This window comes from Nannospalax galili, unplaced genomic scaffold (assembly GCF_000622305.1).
Source record: "Nannospalax galili isolate Female #2095 unplaced genomic scaffold, S.galili_v1.0 scaffold156, whole genome shotgun sequence".
Lineage (NCBI taxonomy): Eukaryota > Metazoa > Chordata > Mammalia > Rodentia > Spalacidae > Nannospalax > Nannospalax galili.
In genome coordinates, this window is record NW_008337625.1 from 820,721 (window position 1) to 834,432 (window position 13,712).

The 13,712-nt window shown below is 38.8% G+C and overlaps 1 protein-coding gene across 2 annotated transcripts in view; it reads left to right on the forward strand.

The window, feature by feature from the left end:
* The window catches only part of Herc4 (HECT and RLD domain containing E3 ubiquitin protein ligase 4), a 114,418-nt gene that overhangs the window by 25,406 nt on the left and 75,300 nt on the right, over positions 1-13,712 (forward strand). For both annotated transcript variants that reach the window (XM_008832656.3, XM_017798045.2), the window contains exons 5-7: positions 5,119-5,195; positions 9,366-9,587; positions 11,115-11,206. In XM_008832656.3, the coding sequence (XP_008830878.1) occupies positions 5,119-5,195; positions 9,366-9,587; positions 11,115-11,206 (391 nt within the window). The remainder of the gene's footprint in view (positions 1-5,118; positions 5,196-9,365; positions 9,588-11,114; positions 11,207-13,712) is intronic.

The window sequence follows — 13,712 nt, forward strand, 5'->3', positions numbered from 1 at the left end:
AATTTTTTGGTCTTTTTTTTGAGACAGGGTCTCCCTGTAGCTCCAGCTGTCCTGGAATTCACTATGTGGACAAGGCTGGCTTTGAAGCCACAGAGATCCGCCTGCCTCTGCCTCCCGGGTGCTGGGATTAAAGGCGTGCACCACCACGCCTGGCCATTATGTGTATGTGTGTATTGCCTGCATGTATGTGAGTGCACTTATAGTGAGTGCAATGCCTTGGAGGTAAGAAGAGTGCTTCGAATTCCCCTGGAACTGGAGTTAAGGAGGGTTTGTAGCTGCCATGTGAGTGCTGGGAATCGAACCTGGTCCTCTGCAAGAGCAGTCAGTGTTCTTAACTGCTGAGCCATCTCTCCAGCTCCTATTTTTTAAATTTAAAAAAAAAATTATTATTTTAATTTTATGTGTATACATGTATTGCCTGTGTGTGGGTAAGTGCACCTCTATATTGTGCAATGCCCGTGGAGGTCAGAAGAGGCTGTCGAATCCCCTGGGACTGGAGTTATGGACAGTTGTTAGCTGCTATGTGGGTGCTGGGATTCAAAGCCCGGTCTTCTGCAAGAACAACCAGTGTTCTTAACCACTGAGACATCTCTCTAGCCCCCCATCTCTGATTTTATTTACAGCTACTCTTTGTGTATGTGTGTGTGTGTGTGTGTGTGTGTGTGTGTGTGTGTGTACGTCAGAGGACAACTTGTAGGAAGGAATTGATTCCAGGGATCAAACTCAGGTCATCAGGCTTGGCAGCAAGTGGTAGTGCCCACTGAGCCATCTAGCTAGCCCATGACTACTCTTAGTTTGGCTAAGTAAATGTTAATTTTTTAACTTTTTGAATAACTATTTTGTACATTAAAAAAAAATCTCTTCCACTAATTGCTGTGGTCTTAATTTTTCTTTTCTGTTTACTGTTGGCTATAATTTGGTTTGGTTTTTTTGTTCTTTGAAGTACAGGAATAAATTGAGATCTTTCTGTTTTGTTAATATAGCTCTTGATTGCTGAAGACTTTTCTTAGTGTTGCTTTTGTTGTATCCCATAGATTTTGGTATATTCTGTCTCCATTTTCACTTTTTTCAAGAAATGTTTGTTTCTTACTTGATTTCTTCCTTCATCTATTGCTTATTTAAGAGTAAGCTGTTTACTTTCTGTATATTTATATAGTTTTCTTGTTACTGATTTCCAGTTTAATTACATTATGATCGGAAAAGATAACCCGATAAGACTTCAGTTTTTTAAATTTTACTGAGGGGCTAGGAACATAGCTCAGGTGATAGAATACTTCTTGCCTAGCAACCCTGCATAAACCAGATGAGATGGCACTGTCTTCTAATCCTAGCACTGAGGTGGTGGTGGCAGGAGGACCAGAAGTAGTTCAAGGTCAGCCCAGAATATGTGAGACTTTGTCTTAAAGAAAGAAAAAAGGTCACTGAGACCTGTATTGTGGCCTATCATATAACCTATCCTGGAGAATGTTAGTGCTCTGATGAGAAATATGCATATTCTGCGACTGTTGCATGGAGTGCTCTACAGTTGTCTGTTAGGTCCACTGGGTCTAGGGCAGCTTTAACTGCTGACTTTCTGTCTGGGTATTCTGTCCATTGTAGAAAGTGAGTACTGCAGTCCTCTCTTTGTGTTGGAGTTTCTCACTCTAGGTCTAGAATACTTGTTTTACATATTGAATGCTCTGTATATTTAGAATTATTATTTGCTGAGTTGACACCTTTATTATTACATAACGATTTTGATTTATTTATTTATTTTTTTTTTGTCTTTTTGAGACAGGTTCTTTCTGTAGCCCTAGCTGGCCTGGAACGTGATAATGTAGACCAGGCTGGCCTCAAACTTACAGAGATCCTCCTGCCTCTGCTTCCCAAGTGCTGGGAGTAAAGGTGTGTGCCACCACTCCTGGCTGATTTGAACTCTATTCTATCTGATAGAAGTATGGTTGCTATTTTCCTTTGGGTTCTGTTTGCATGGAATACCTTACTCATTCTGTTCACTTTGAATATATGTGTGTCCTTAGAGGTAAAGTGAGTTTCTTAGAAGCAGCTTTATGTGATCTGGTTGTGGTAACCTACACCTTCAGTCAGTCCCAGCACTAGAGAGGCTGAGCCAGGAAGATCACATTAGTAAGCCAGTCTGAACTACAGAGTGAGCCTGTCTGAATCACCCAATCAAACAAAACAAAAAGAAGTAGCAGCTAAGTGTATTTAGATCTTGTTGTCCACTGAGTCATTCATCTGTAATTAGAGAATTTAGTGCAGGTGTGGTTTAAGGTAATTTTTTTAAAAAGCAGGGTCTCACAGCTGACCCCAAACTCAGAGATCTACCTTCCTCTGCCTCCTGAGTGCTAGGATTAAAGGTGTGTACCACCATCCATGCCTGGCTAGATACAGTGTTACTACAGTGATTTTTTTTTTTTTAATGTATGTGGATTTATGCACATGAGTGCACATACCTATGGAAGCCAGAAAAGGGCAACCGATCCCCTGGAGCTGGAGTTAAAGGGAGGTTGTGAGCTACCCAGTATGAGTGCTGGGCGCCCAACCCAGATCCTCTGTAAGAGCAGTATGCACTCTTAACTGCTGTGCCATCTCTTAGCCCACTACACCAGTCTTGACTTGTTCTATAACTTTTCTTCCTCCTCCCCCTCTTCTTCCTCTTCTTTTCTCCCTCCTCCTCTTTCTCTTCTTCCTCTCTTACAGTCTTCTTTTGTGGTTAAGTGATTTGCTCCTATCAATATGTTTTGATTCCTCACTTATTTTTTGTTTTGTTTTAGATTTTTGCTTTGTGTCTCCCATGAAATTTACAAAAAGAAGTCTTTTAATTATAGCAAGTAATTTTGAGATCATAGTAAGGAATTTGAAATGGTAGCAACTTAAAATCACAAAAAGACCCCAAAATGCTAGGTGTGGTGGCTCACACCTTTAATCTCAGCACTCGGGAGGCAGAGGCAGGCGGATCTCTGTGAGTTCCAGGCCAGCCTGGTCTACATAGTGAGTTCCAGGACAGCTGGGACTACAGGGAGACCCTGTCTCAAAAAGACAAAAAACAAAAACAAAAACAAAAAAACCCAAAATATACTGGAAGAAAACACTTCTGTGCTTGATTTCCGTTCATCCTCACCACGCCTGGCCACATTGAATTTTTAATGTCCTGTGTTTTATTTGAGACAGAATCTCTCCAACTAACCTGGAATTCTCTCTATAGACCATACTGGCCTTGATCTCACAAAGATCCACCTGCCTCTACCTTCTGAGTGCTGGAATTAAAGGCATGCACCATCACACTTAGAAATTAAGTTTTGTCATTCATACACAGTATTGTTTTTATTCCTGAAAGTGAAAAAAACAAAGTGGTTTTTCTTTATAAGTTGTTAGTATATTAGTAAATCTACTTGGCCATAAAGCGAGATAATTTTTCTTTAACATAGTAATGTTACAGAAGACTTTCCTTGTCTGTGTTGTAGATAAAGGGTAAAGAAATTAGCAGATTTGTTACAGTGCAAGCCTTAAGTCAGTATTTTGGAGAGTCATTGAATTTGAGTTGCCATGCAGATTTAGAAGTGTTGACAACATTTATTGTTTATTTAATGCAAAGACCTCCAAGAGCTTACAAATTAATTTGTCCTTTAAAAATTGGTGCCTTCAGTAAGTAGTATTTGCCCCCACTGTGTTAGATATCTATAGGAATTATCATGGCTGTAAGATGCAGTTTGCCTTTATAGAGTTGCTTGTTAGAGGAGACAAACACTAATCCAGTATGAAATAGTGATAAGTGTATGAAGGAGGGAGGACATCGGGTTCGATGAGAACATAGTGTTTTGGAATGTTTCACTTGGCCTTGTAAATTGCAGTTAATGACTGGAATAGTTGTGGATTTTTTCCAGAATAGTTTAATATAGTAAAAAGATCAGTGATGTGCCGTGTATGCATAAATAGTAGCAGTTAATACCTATTAACTTCAGCACAATTGTGCACATCACATTTTTATTTCTAGCTCTTTTTGTTTGGCCAGTTTTTAAATTGGCTGTGACATTCTATAAGTTTGAAAATTTGAAGGTGCATTTGAGTCTGCTAATTTGTAGCAGTACAACTCTCAAGTTCTGTAGTTAATAACATATATTCACTAAATAAAAATATTTTTAATACAACAATACAGAATTAGAGTAACTCCCCTCTTTCCTGCTTAAAATTTGATTTGTCGAAGCTGCCTCCAGAAAATCATGGGTATCGACATTCTGTTCAGAACTTGCTCTGGACTCTCATTTGGCAGAATCAGATTAGGTGGCAGTATAAGGTAAAAGGAAGTAAGAAAATAAGAAAAATGCCCCCCTTCCCTTTTTCTTGAAAACATTCATTCAAGAAAAGCAGTTGAAGATTGATCAGGTGAAGGGGAAGTATACAAAAAGATGCTGGGGTGAATGATACAAAATCTATAGATTCTATAGCTCCCCCTCTTCCTACAGCCTTTAGAATTGCATTGCAGTTAAACAAACTTAGGAGTGTAAAGACAAAACAAGATGGCAGAAATGAGACTTAAGAGCATCGATTGTCATAAATGTGAATGAATTAAATTTCTCTAATTAAAAAAATGAATGCTAGTGATTTAAATGTAAATTAAAAAGGGTAATCTAAATGGAATCAGTTCATATCTTCTGAGTTAGGAGGACATGATAGGATAAGAATTCAGGCTGGTTATTAAGGAACCTGAGACAAGACAAAATACCAACTTTAGAAAAAGTGGGTGATATACATTAATGTTCCAAATACACTGCCAAGTTTCACACTCTAGAGAAAAATTTTGGATGATGAAAGAAAAGGTTTAACTGATAGGAGCCCCCTGAAGGGTATTTGCCTTGTGACCTGCTTTACTTCTGTGCTGTGTGCAGGGTGTTTTCTTGGCACACTTTCATTTTATCTTTTTATATTTATATTCTGATTACTGATTTTAACCTAAATTTTTGGTAAATTGACCTTGACTGAAAAGCTTAGTATGACCTGGTAAGTCAGTAGACAACTTTGCATATAGTGGTTAGCCAACAAACAGCATATGTGAGTAGCATCCAAGACCTGCTTGTTAAGTAGAATGATCTGATCTTGCTCTCTCCTTTTCTTTTCTAGGAATATTAAAAGCTTGTCAGATATCCAGGTAGTGCAAGTTGCATGTGGTTACTATCATTCACTTGCACTTTCTAAAGGTAAGCATTTGGGTTTTTTCTTTTCTTTTGTAAAGTTATTACTTAGTGGACTGGAAAAATGGCTCAGCGATTAAGAGCTCTTGCAGAGGACCCAGGTTCTAGTCTCAGCACCTACATGGTGGCTAACAACCATCCAAAACTCCAGTTCCAGGGGATCTGATGCCCTCTTCTGACCTCCTCAGGCATTGCGTGACACAGGTGTACTTGCATGTAGGCAATACACTCATACACATAAAATAAAAATAATAAATGACAAATATATAGTTATTAGTTGGTGCTTTTAACAGCAACAAAAAACATCTATCATTCTTTTTTCTAAGATTCCGTTGATTTTTGATCCTTTTAATTTCCATTAAGTTTGTTTTCACACATACAGAAATGGCTGAAATTTTTATTGAGATTATATTATCTATAAATCAGTTTGAAGAAGTCTTTCAAGTCAGGGACCTGATACCTTTCCACTTCAGTCGCTTTTTGGCTTTTTTTATTAGTATGTGCAAATACTCTACACATCCATCTTTTGCTATATTTTTCACTGGGTATTTGATTTTTTCGTGCGTTGTATAATTTTTAAGTGTTTACTGTATAGACCTGAAGTTGTTTTTTGTGTCTAATTATTCACTAAATAGTTAAAAGCTATTGCTTCTTAGCTGAGGCTTATCTTCTGCTCACTGCCTCCCCACCCCCACAGCATTTCCTGTCTCATTAAAAGCTTTTTTATGAATTAAGTACAGAGAAGGATAAACATCCTATTAGCTTTGCTTGAATTCCTCTGTCTGGTTTAATTTATTCATATGCCAGCCTAAGATTGAAACATGAATTTAGAAAATCTGTGGGGTTTTTTTGTATAACCATTTAAAAAGACAAGTTCAGCTGGACATGGTGGTGCACGCCTGCAGTCTCAGCCCTAGGGTGGCTGAGGCAGGAGGATTGCCAATTCCCTGTCAGCCTGGGCTTTCAAAAAAACCAAATAAGTTCTAGTGCCTCTGTCACTTGTTTTGTTAGTAACTCTCTAGTGTGGGTCACTGTGAGTGAAACAATGGATTATAACAATAAAAACTAGCATATTAGACAGTTTTTCATCTTGACCTGAATTTTCTTTTTGTATTCTTAAGGCTTTAGGCAGTATAATAGTCATTTAACAGACTTTTTGAGCATTTAGTGTGAACTCTGTGTACCACAGTGTAGTATACAGTGATGAGTCATAACACTATTGACTCTCATGGTAAGATCACACAAATAATGATCTATACTATAGAAAAGGGTATAAAGAAAAAGTGTATGATATTTAGAACATGTGCTGGATAGCTTTAATTGTCAGCTTGATATACTTGGGTTGAGTGGGGGAGCCCCAATGGGTGAATTGCCTCCATTGGACTGACCTGTGACCATGTCTGTGTGGCATCTTCTTGATTATTGAGTGATAAGGGAGGGCCCAGCCCACTGTGGGTGGTGCCACCCCTGGGCAGGTGGGCCTGTGTTATATAAAAAAGCAGGCAGAGCAGGGGCCAGGGGAGCAAGCCAGTAAGTAGCTTTCCTCCATGGCCTGTGCTTCAGGTCCTACCTATAGGTTCCTGTCCTGAGTTCCTACCTTGGGCTCCCTCAGTGATGAACTATGACCTGGGAGATGTAAAGATAAACTCTTTCCTCCCTAAGTTGGTATTGTTCAGAGTGTTTTGTCACAGCAATTGAATGCAAACTAGAAGAGACATGTGATGGGAATGAGATTTGATCTGGAATATCATATTAGAACTAGAAGTGACCTACACAGAAATGGGAGAGTTAAGCAGAGTGAACAAATAGCAAGTGACAGTGTGGCCATTGAAAAGTACAGAGGAAGGAAGTCCAGTTGGAGAATAGTGACCAAGGAAGGGGTTAAGTATGATATAAGGTGGGAAACTGATAGATCATGCTAATTATCTAAACCTTGTTATCCTGAGGGTAGTGAGAAAGCATGGAACTGGTTCATCCTGTTACCACATCAGATCTCCTGTTTTTGTTTTGTTTTGGTTATTTATCTATTTGTCTTTTTTGGGGGGGGGTGTCTTTTTGAGACAGGGTCTCCTTGTAGCCCCAGCTGTCCTGGAACTCAGTATGTAGACCAGGCTGGCCTCGAACTCACAAAGATCCACATGCCTCTGCCTCCCAAGTGCTGGGATTAAAGGCGTGCACCACCATGCCCGGCTAAAAGGTAGCCGAAGAGACAGCACTCATTTTGTGGGTGCTGGGATTCGAACATTTTACGTTTTGGTTGTACCTTAGCCTTTAATGGCTGCACCATCCCTCCAGCCCTTATTTGTCTTTTTCTGAGACAGGGTTTCTCTGTAGCCCCAGCTGGCCTGGGACTCTATGTAGACCAGGCTGGCCTCGAACTCAGAGATCTGCCCACCTCTCCCTCCCAAGTGTTGGTATTAAAGGCATGTTCCACCACACCCTGCAGATTTTTGATATTTTAAGGAAATACTCTGGCCAAGGCTGGCCTTTAACTAGGAGTCTCTGTTTCATCTTCTTAGTGTTGGGATTATAAGCATTAGCCACCATAACCTGGCTGTAGTTTTCTTAAACATTTCCAAAAGAGCTTACCTCTCATTGGGAAAAGGAGTTGTCCCTGAGGAAGAGCCAGGGTTCTAATATATCTAATAGAGGGAGCCTTACTCTAAAGATTTTCCTAAATTTTTTGCGTATGTGCATGTTTGTATATGTATATACAAGTGCACATGTGTACATACATGTGGAAATCAGAGGACAGCCTCAGGTGTTGGTCCTCAGGAGCCATCTACTTTTTCTCATCTCCTTTTTGAAACACAGTAATACTAGCCTGGAGCTTACCAGGTGAGCTAAGTTGACTGGCCAGTGAGCCCAAGAGATAACCCTGGTTTCTCTTCTCCAGTGTTGGGCGTTGCAAGTGTATACCACCATATCCGGCTTCTTTTTTTTTTTTTCTTTTCTTTTCATATGGTCTCTGGGGACCATTTGAACTCGTTTACTATACCAACTGAGCCATTTTGCCAGCTCAGAAACTTACTTTTAAATGTGTACTGTTTTGTAGCATGAACTTTTAAAATCAGTCATTTGTTGTAGTGCTTACTGGTTCATTGCTAGTTACTAGTTAAATAAAAATATGTCTTTTTGAGACAGGGTTTCCCTGTAGACCAGGCTGGCCTTGAACTCAGAGATCTGCCTGCCTCTGCCTCCCAAGTGCTGGAATTAAGGGGTGCCCCACCATGGCAGGCTATTAAAATATGTCTTAAGTTGTAAAAGAGGCCAGCAGTTGAATCCGTAGTGATAAGTAGAGAAAACTATTAAAGGAAACAGGAAAGATGGTAAAAATGAATCCATTTTTTAGAAAGAAAACTGCATGTAACTTGATAGATTTGGATTTGACGAAGTGAGAGAGGAAGGGGCATGACTTCCCAAGTATATGACTTGTGCTGATGAATGGTAACATAGGAATGAGAAGAGGTATGGGCACTACAAATAGGGTAGAAGTCATGAATTCAGTTTTTGGCATGCTGAATTAGGAGTGCTTTTGAAATGTCCAATTGTGTCAGGTAAACCCTTTATTACAAAGGTTTCTTATGGCATAAGAGACATCTGAGCGACTGAGAATTTGATTGACTTAGATACTTTTTTATGTATATGAATGTTTTTGTCTGAATGTCTGTAAGTGTACCTGTGTGAACAGTGTCCTCAGAGGTCAGAAGAGGGCATGAAATCTCCTGGAACTGGAGTTTCAGATGGTTGTTAGCTGCCATGTGAGTGCTCTTAACAGAACCCGGGTCCTCTGTATGAGCAGCCAGTGCTCCTAACCTCTGAGCCAGCTCTCCAGCCCCTAAAATTATGAGTGTAATAAGTGTATAGTTAGTTGATAACTGAAGCCTTGAAGTTAGAGGAATACTTGTTGGTGAGAAGTTACAGACGAGTGGAAGTTGGGGCATAGAGAGATATTTATTGAAGAGCAGAGCATCCCCAGTCCCTGTCACCATTTACTAGTGTCATTGCTGAAGCTCGAAAGTGTCCTGCTACAGAATGTCATCTAGGTAGTGGTATGCTTCCATAGAAAAAGTACACTTAATTGTTTCCTTTGAGAGAATGCCCCAGAATAATGGGTAATCATCATACGAATTTGTGTGTGAGAGAAAAATAATTTTATGATGTTTTTTCTTACAGCAAGTGAAGTTTTCTGTTGGGGACAGAATAAATACGGCCAACTGGGTTTAGGCATTGACTGTAAAAAGCAGACTTCACCACAGCTGATTAAGTCTCTCCTGGGAATCCCGTTCATGCAAGTTGCAGCAGGAGGAGCCCATAGTTTTGTGCTCACTCTTTCCGGAGCTATCTTTGGATGGGGGCGCAACAAATTTGGTCAGCTAGGACTTAATGATGAAAATGGTAGGTTCTCATAGTTCCAGTGTACTTTGTAAAGAGATGATCTTTTGAGATGAATGAGTGATTCTTAGTACATCAGAGAAAGGTGTACCCAGTCTTTCTAGGTCTTGATTTGAGGTGGGGCTGAGGTGGTTAATTCAGAAATTTAATTTTGTAATAGTTTGGGACAGTAGTGAGAAGGTAAACAACAAAACCCAACATATGATAAAGTGGAAAGTTTATTGAAGCCTGAGGATATAGCTCAGTGGAAAAGCTTTTGCCTAGTATGCATGAGGCCCTGTGTTCAGTCCCCAGCAATACCCAATAAAAGAAAAGAAAAGTTCTTCAGAATATTTGGGCTGGCGATGTGTAGATAGCTCCATGGTAGAATCACTGCCTGAAGCTGAAAAAAGGGAACTAGGAAAAGAAAGGAAGGAACGCTTGTGCTTGTAAAATCTTCATCATTTGATGTTATTATAAGACTGTGACAAACATTGCTTTCAGTTGGTGGACAGGATTGTTCTATTGTTGGCCGCCATTACTGGAAGGAGACTCTAAAATTAATTGGTGAAGAAGCTGCACCCTAGCTCATGGTAGAGTATGCAGGCAGGAATCTGGGTTTAAGCCCTGGCACAGAAAACACTTAGGAAAGTAACACGAAGTATGGAATCTGTGTGTTCTAAGAAAATATATGATGTATGTTTGTTAAATTAATTTTTAGTTGAGTTCTTAACATTGGTGATAGGATCTTGAAAATAAACATTTTGAGTTTTAAAAAAGTGTAACTATGGAAGCAAGTTAGTCTCTTTTACCTGACTTTTCATACTTGCCAGTATTTTTTTAAAAATACTGCATTTATTTATTTGGAGGAGGTTGTGTGCACATGTGGAGGTCAGAGGACAACTTATAGGAGTTGGTTCTCTCCTTCCGCTATGTGGATCCCTGGGACTGAACTCAAGTCATCAGGTTTGTTGGCAAGCACCTTTAACCACTATGCCATCTTGCTGGCCTCTGCCAGTATTTTGAATGCTAATATTTGACATACAGAATCTAATTTTGTAAAGTTCAGCATACTTGGTCATAGTGAGTTTTTTTCTAGTAACCACTAGTAATGATAAGCAAATTAATTTTCTCATGGAACTAAATTATAATTTGCTTTTTTAAAAAATATGTTCCTTTTATGTATCCGTTCAGCTGTAGAAGAAAGGGCAGAAAGGGCAGCCTGTAGAATAATGTCCTCTAAAGATAGTTACCACAGAATTAAAAAGCATGTGTGTATATAGAAAATTGGAAACACTTAAATCCTTGATTGCTGAGCCCTGTGCACATTGGCACATAAGCTGTTTAATATTCAACTCTTTCCATCCTTTATCATAGCGGCATAGATAGATAGGCCTGGAAACCAAGTCATAACTTTTTATTACAAAGTCATTGATTCATACTTAAAGTTAGTTGTTATTTCTAATGAGTCTGAAAAAACTGTAGAGGGAACACATTTTAGAAGAATTTAGTTTAAAAACTATCATTAACATCTCTTATTGGAATTTTCAGATAGGTATGTTCCTAATTTACTAAAGTCACTAAGATCTCAGAAAATAGTTTATATTTGTTGCGGAGAAGATCATACTGCTGCATTAACCAAGGTATTGTATTTCTAAAACTTTGTTTTTATTACTCTTAATAGTCTTTCATAATTAGTGAATGATTTCATGTTCTATTAAAATTTGAATGATGTTGGTGTTTCAAAAGTAATTTATCTTACAAAAAGACCTAGATTATTCTTGGAAAAAGCTTGCCTTAATTTTCAGTTTTGTTCAGCAATATGAATTTTGCGTTTCAATATATTGTCACCTACAGTTGCAGCAATGTGATGATAATCTATATCGTTGAGCTTCTTATCAAACACTTTAAATGATTATATAGCCCAGGTTGGCCTCAAACTCCAGACAGTCCCCTGTCTCAGTCTTTCAAGTGCTGGGATTATAGGTCTTCACTACCATGCCTAGTCTGTTTTTGGAGTGTGTCTGTCTGTCCATCTGTCTGTTCGTGGTATTTATAATAGGGATTGAAACCCAGGGCCTTGTGTATACATGTAAACACTCTATCACTGAGCCACATCTCCAGCCTTTTAAAATTTTGAATTAGGGACTTGCTAAGTTGCTCAGGCTAGCCATGAACTTGCTCAGGCTGGTTTCAGATTTGCAATCTTGTTGCCTTAGTCTTTGAGTAACTGGGATTATTAAATGTTTTGAATAAAATGATTTTGTTCTGGCTTATCAGGCTTGCCATGCTATGTGTGTCAATCCTGTCTTTATTTTATCTCTCTGCCTAATTTGAATTTAGCTTCCATTTGGCTTATATTTTATAACAAGTAAAAAAAAAAAAAAAAAAAAAACCACAGTGCTATCCAAGCAATTACAGTGTTTTCAATAGAGTCTTGTTATGTGTTTACCTTTCATCCTTCATTTTCTTGGCATCTTACATGTTGACTAGATGTCAAATATGAAAATGAAAAATCCTTCAGATAATGAACACAGCTCATACAAGAGTGTGTGAGGGTCTAAATTTGATCCTCAAGCATGCAAAAGCAAAATGCTCCTAATCTTTATTGGAAGACTATTGTATTCATTCGTGTTAACAAAGATTCTGAGGAATTGTTCATTGGCAAAATTAGAAATTGGTAATTTCAGAGGATTAGGAATAAAGTAATTCAGCTGGTAGAGTGCTTGCCTGTATGCAGGAAGCTCTGGGTTCTATCCCCAGCACTCATAAACTAGATGTAGTAGTAGAAGATGAAAGCAAGAGGTTTAGAGATTGAAGTCATCTTTGGCTATGTAGGGAGTTAAAGCCTGGCCGCCCGTCTAATTGTGGTTTCTTAAAGGAGCATTAGGCAACTTATGGATGGCTGAAGAAGTCTCTTTTGCAATTGTTAACCACTTAACATGTCCTCAGATAGGGTGGGACCTCCTACACTGTCTCTTGAGCTACCCTCTGAGCCCCTGTTGTGCTGCCTTATGAGTCTTGTGAATCTTCTTTCCCCTCCATGAGGGAATGTTAGTGAACTTAATCTTGTGGGGGGGGGGGGGGGGGGTTTTTACTCTCCTTTCTATATTTTTCTTTGTCTTATACAATAAAGAAACTAACTTTTTCTTTATTTTTTTATTTTTAAACAGGTTCTCATTTTGTAACTGACTGGCTTGAAACTCATTAGGTAGGCCAGACTGTCCTCAGACTCACAAAGATCGGCCCCCCAAGTACTGGGACTACAGGCATGAACCACCATGCCTGGCTGTAATCATACCTTTAAAAGTCTGCACATTTGGACTGGGAATATAGCTCAGTGACAGAGTACCTACATAGCATGCACAAAGCCCTGGATTTGGTCCCCAGTACCACAAAAGAAGGAAAAGAAAGAAATTCTGCTTTTTTTTCTTCACACCTTAAAATTATTTTGAGGCAAAATAACTCAGACTGAGCTCAGTTGTGATCTTTTCATCTCAGTCTCTCTGATGCTCTGATTACAGACTGGCCTTGAATTTCAGTGTGTAGCTAAGGATGACCTTGAAGTTCTGATTATCCTACTTCCTTCTGAGTGCTAAGATTGCAGGTGTGCACTATGGCACTCGAGATACACTGTTAGAGTTAGAAGCCAAAGTTTCATGCACGTTAGGCAAGCACTCTACCAACAAAGTTATATCCCCAGCCCTATATTCTGTATCTGCTGTGAAGAGTTTTTAAGAGTATGTCTTTGTAGTGTAATATGTTAAAAAATCTTTATGCTGTTAAATGTTGAAAAGCTATAAAAATGGCATATATAACTACAGTTAGGAAGAAAGGCAACTGAATTGAAAACTACTGTGGTTCTCTTGTCATAATTTTTCTTTTTTAAAATACATAACCTAATTGAATCATGGATTTTAATGATAAAAATTGTAAGATTATCTCTTTTGGGAAATACATATGCTTAAAATCATATCTGTGCATTTTGGTTACATGTAGTCTTTATTGTAGACTTCTGTTTTTGTTTCATTTTTGATGGGATCTCCCTGTGTAGATTTGGCTGGCCCTGAACTCATTATCTTTTTGCCTCAGCTTCATGAGTGGTAGGACATCACACCCAGCCTACACAGCTTTGATGTTCAAAGCTTA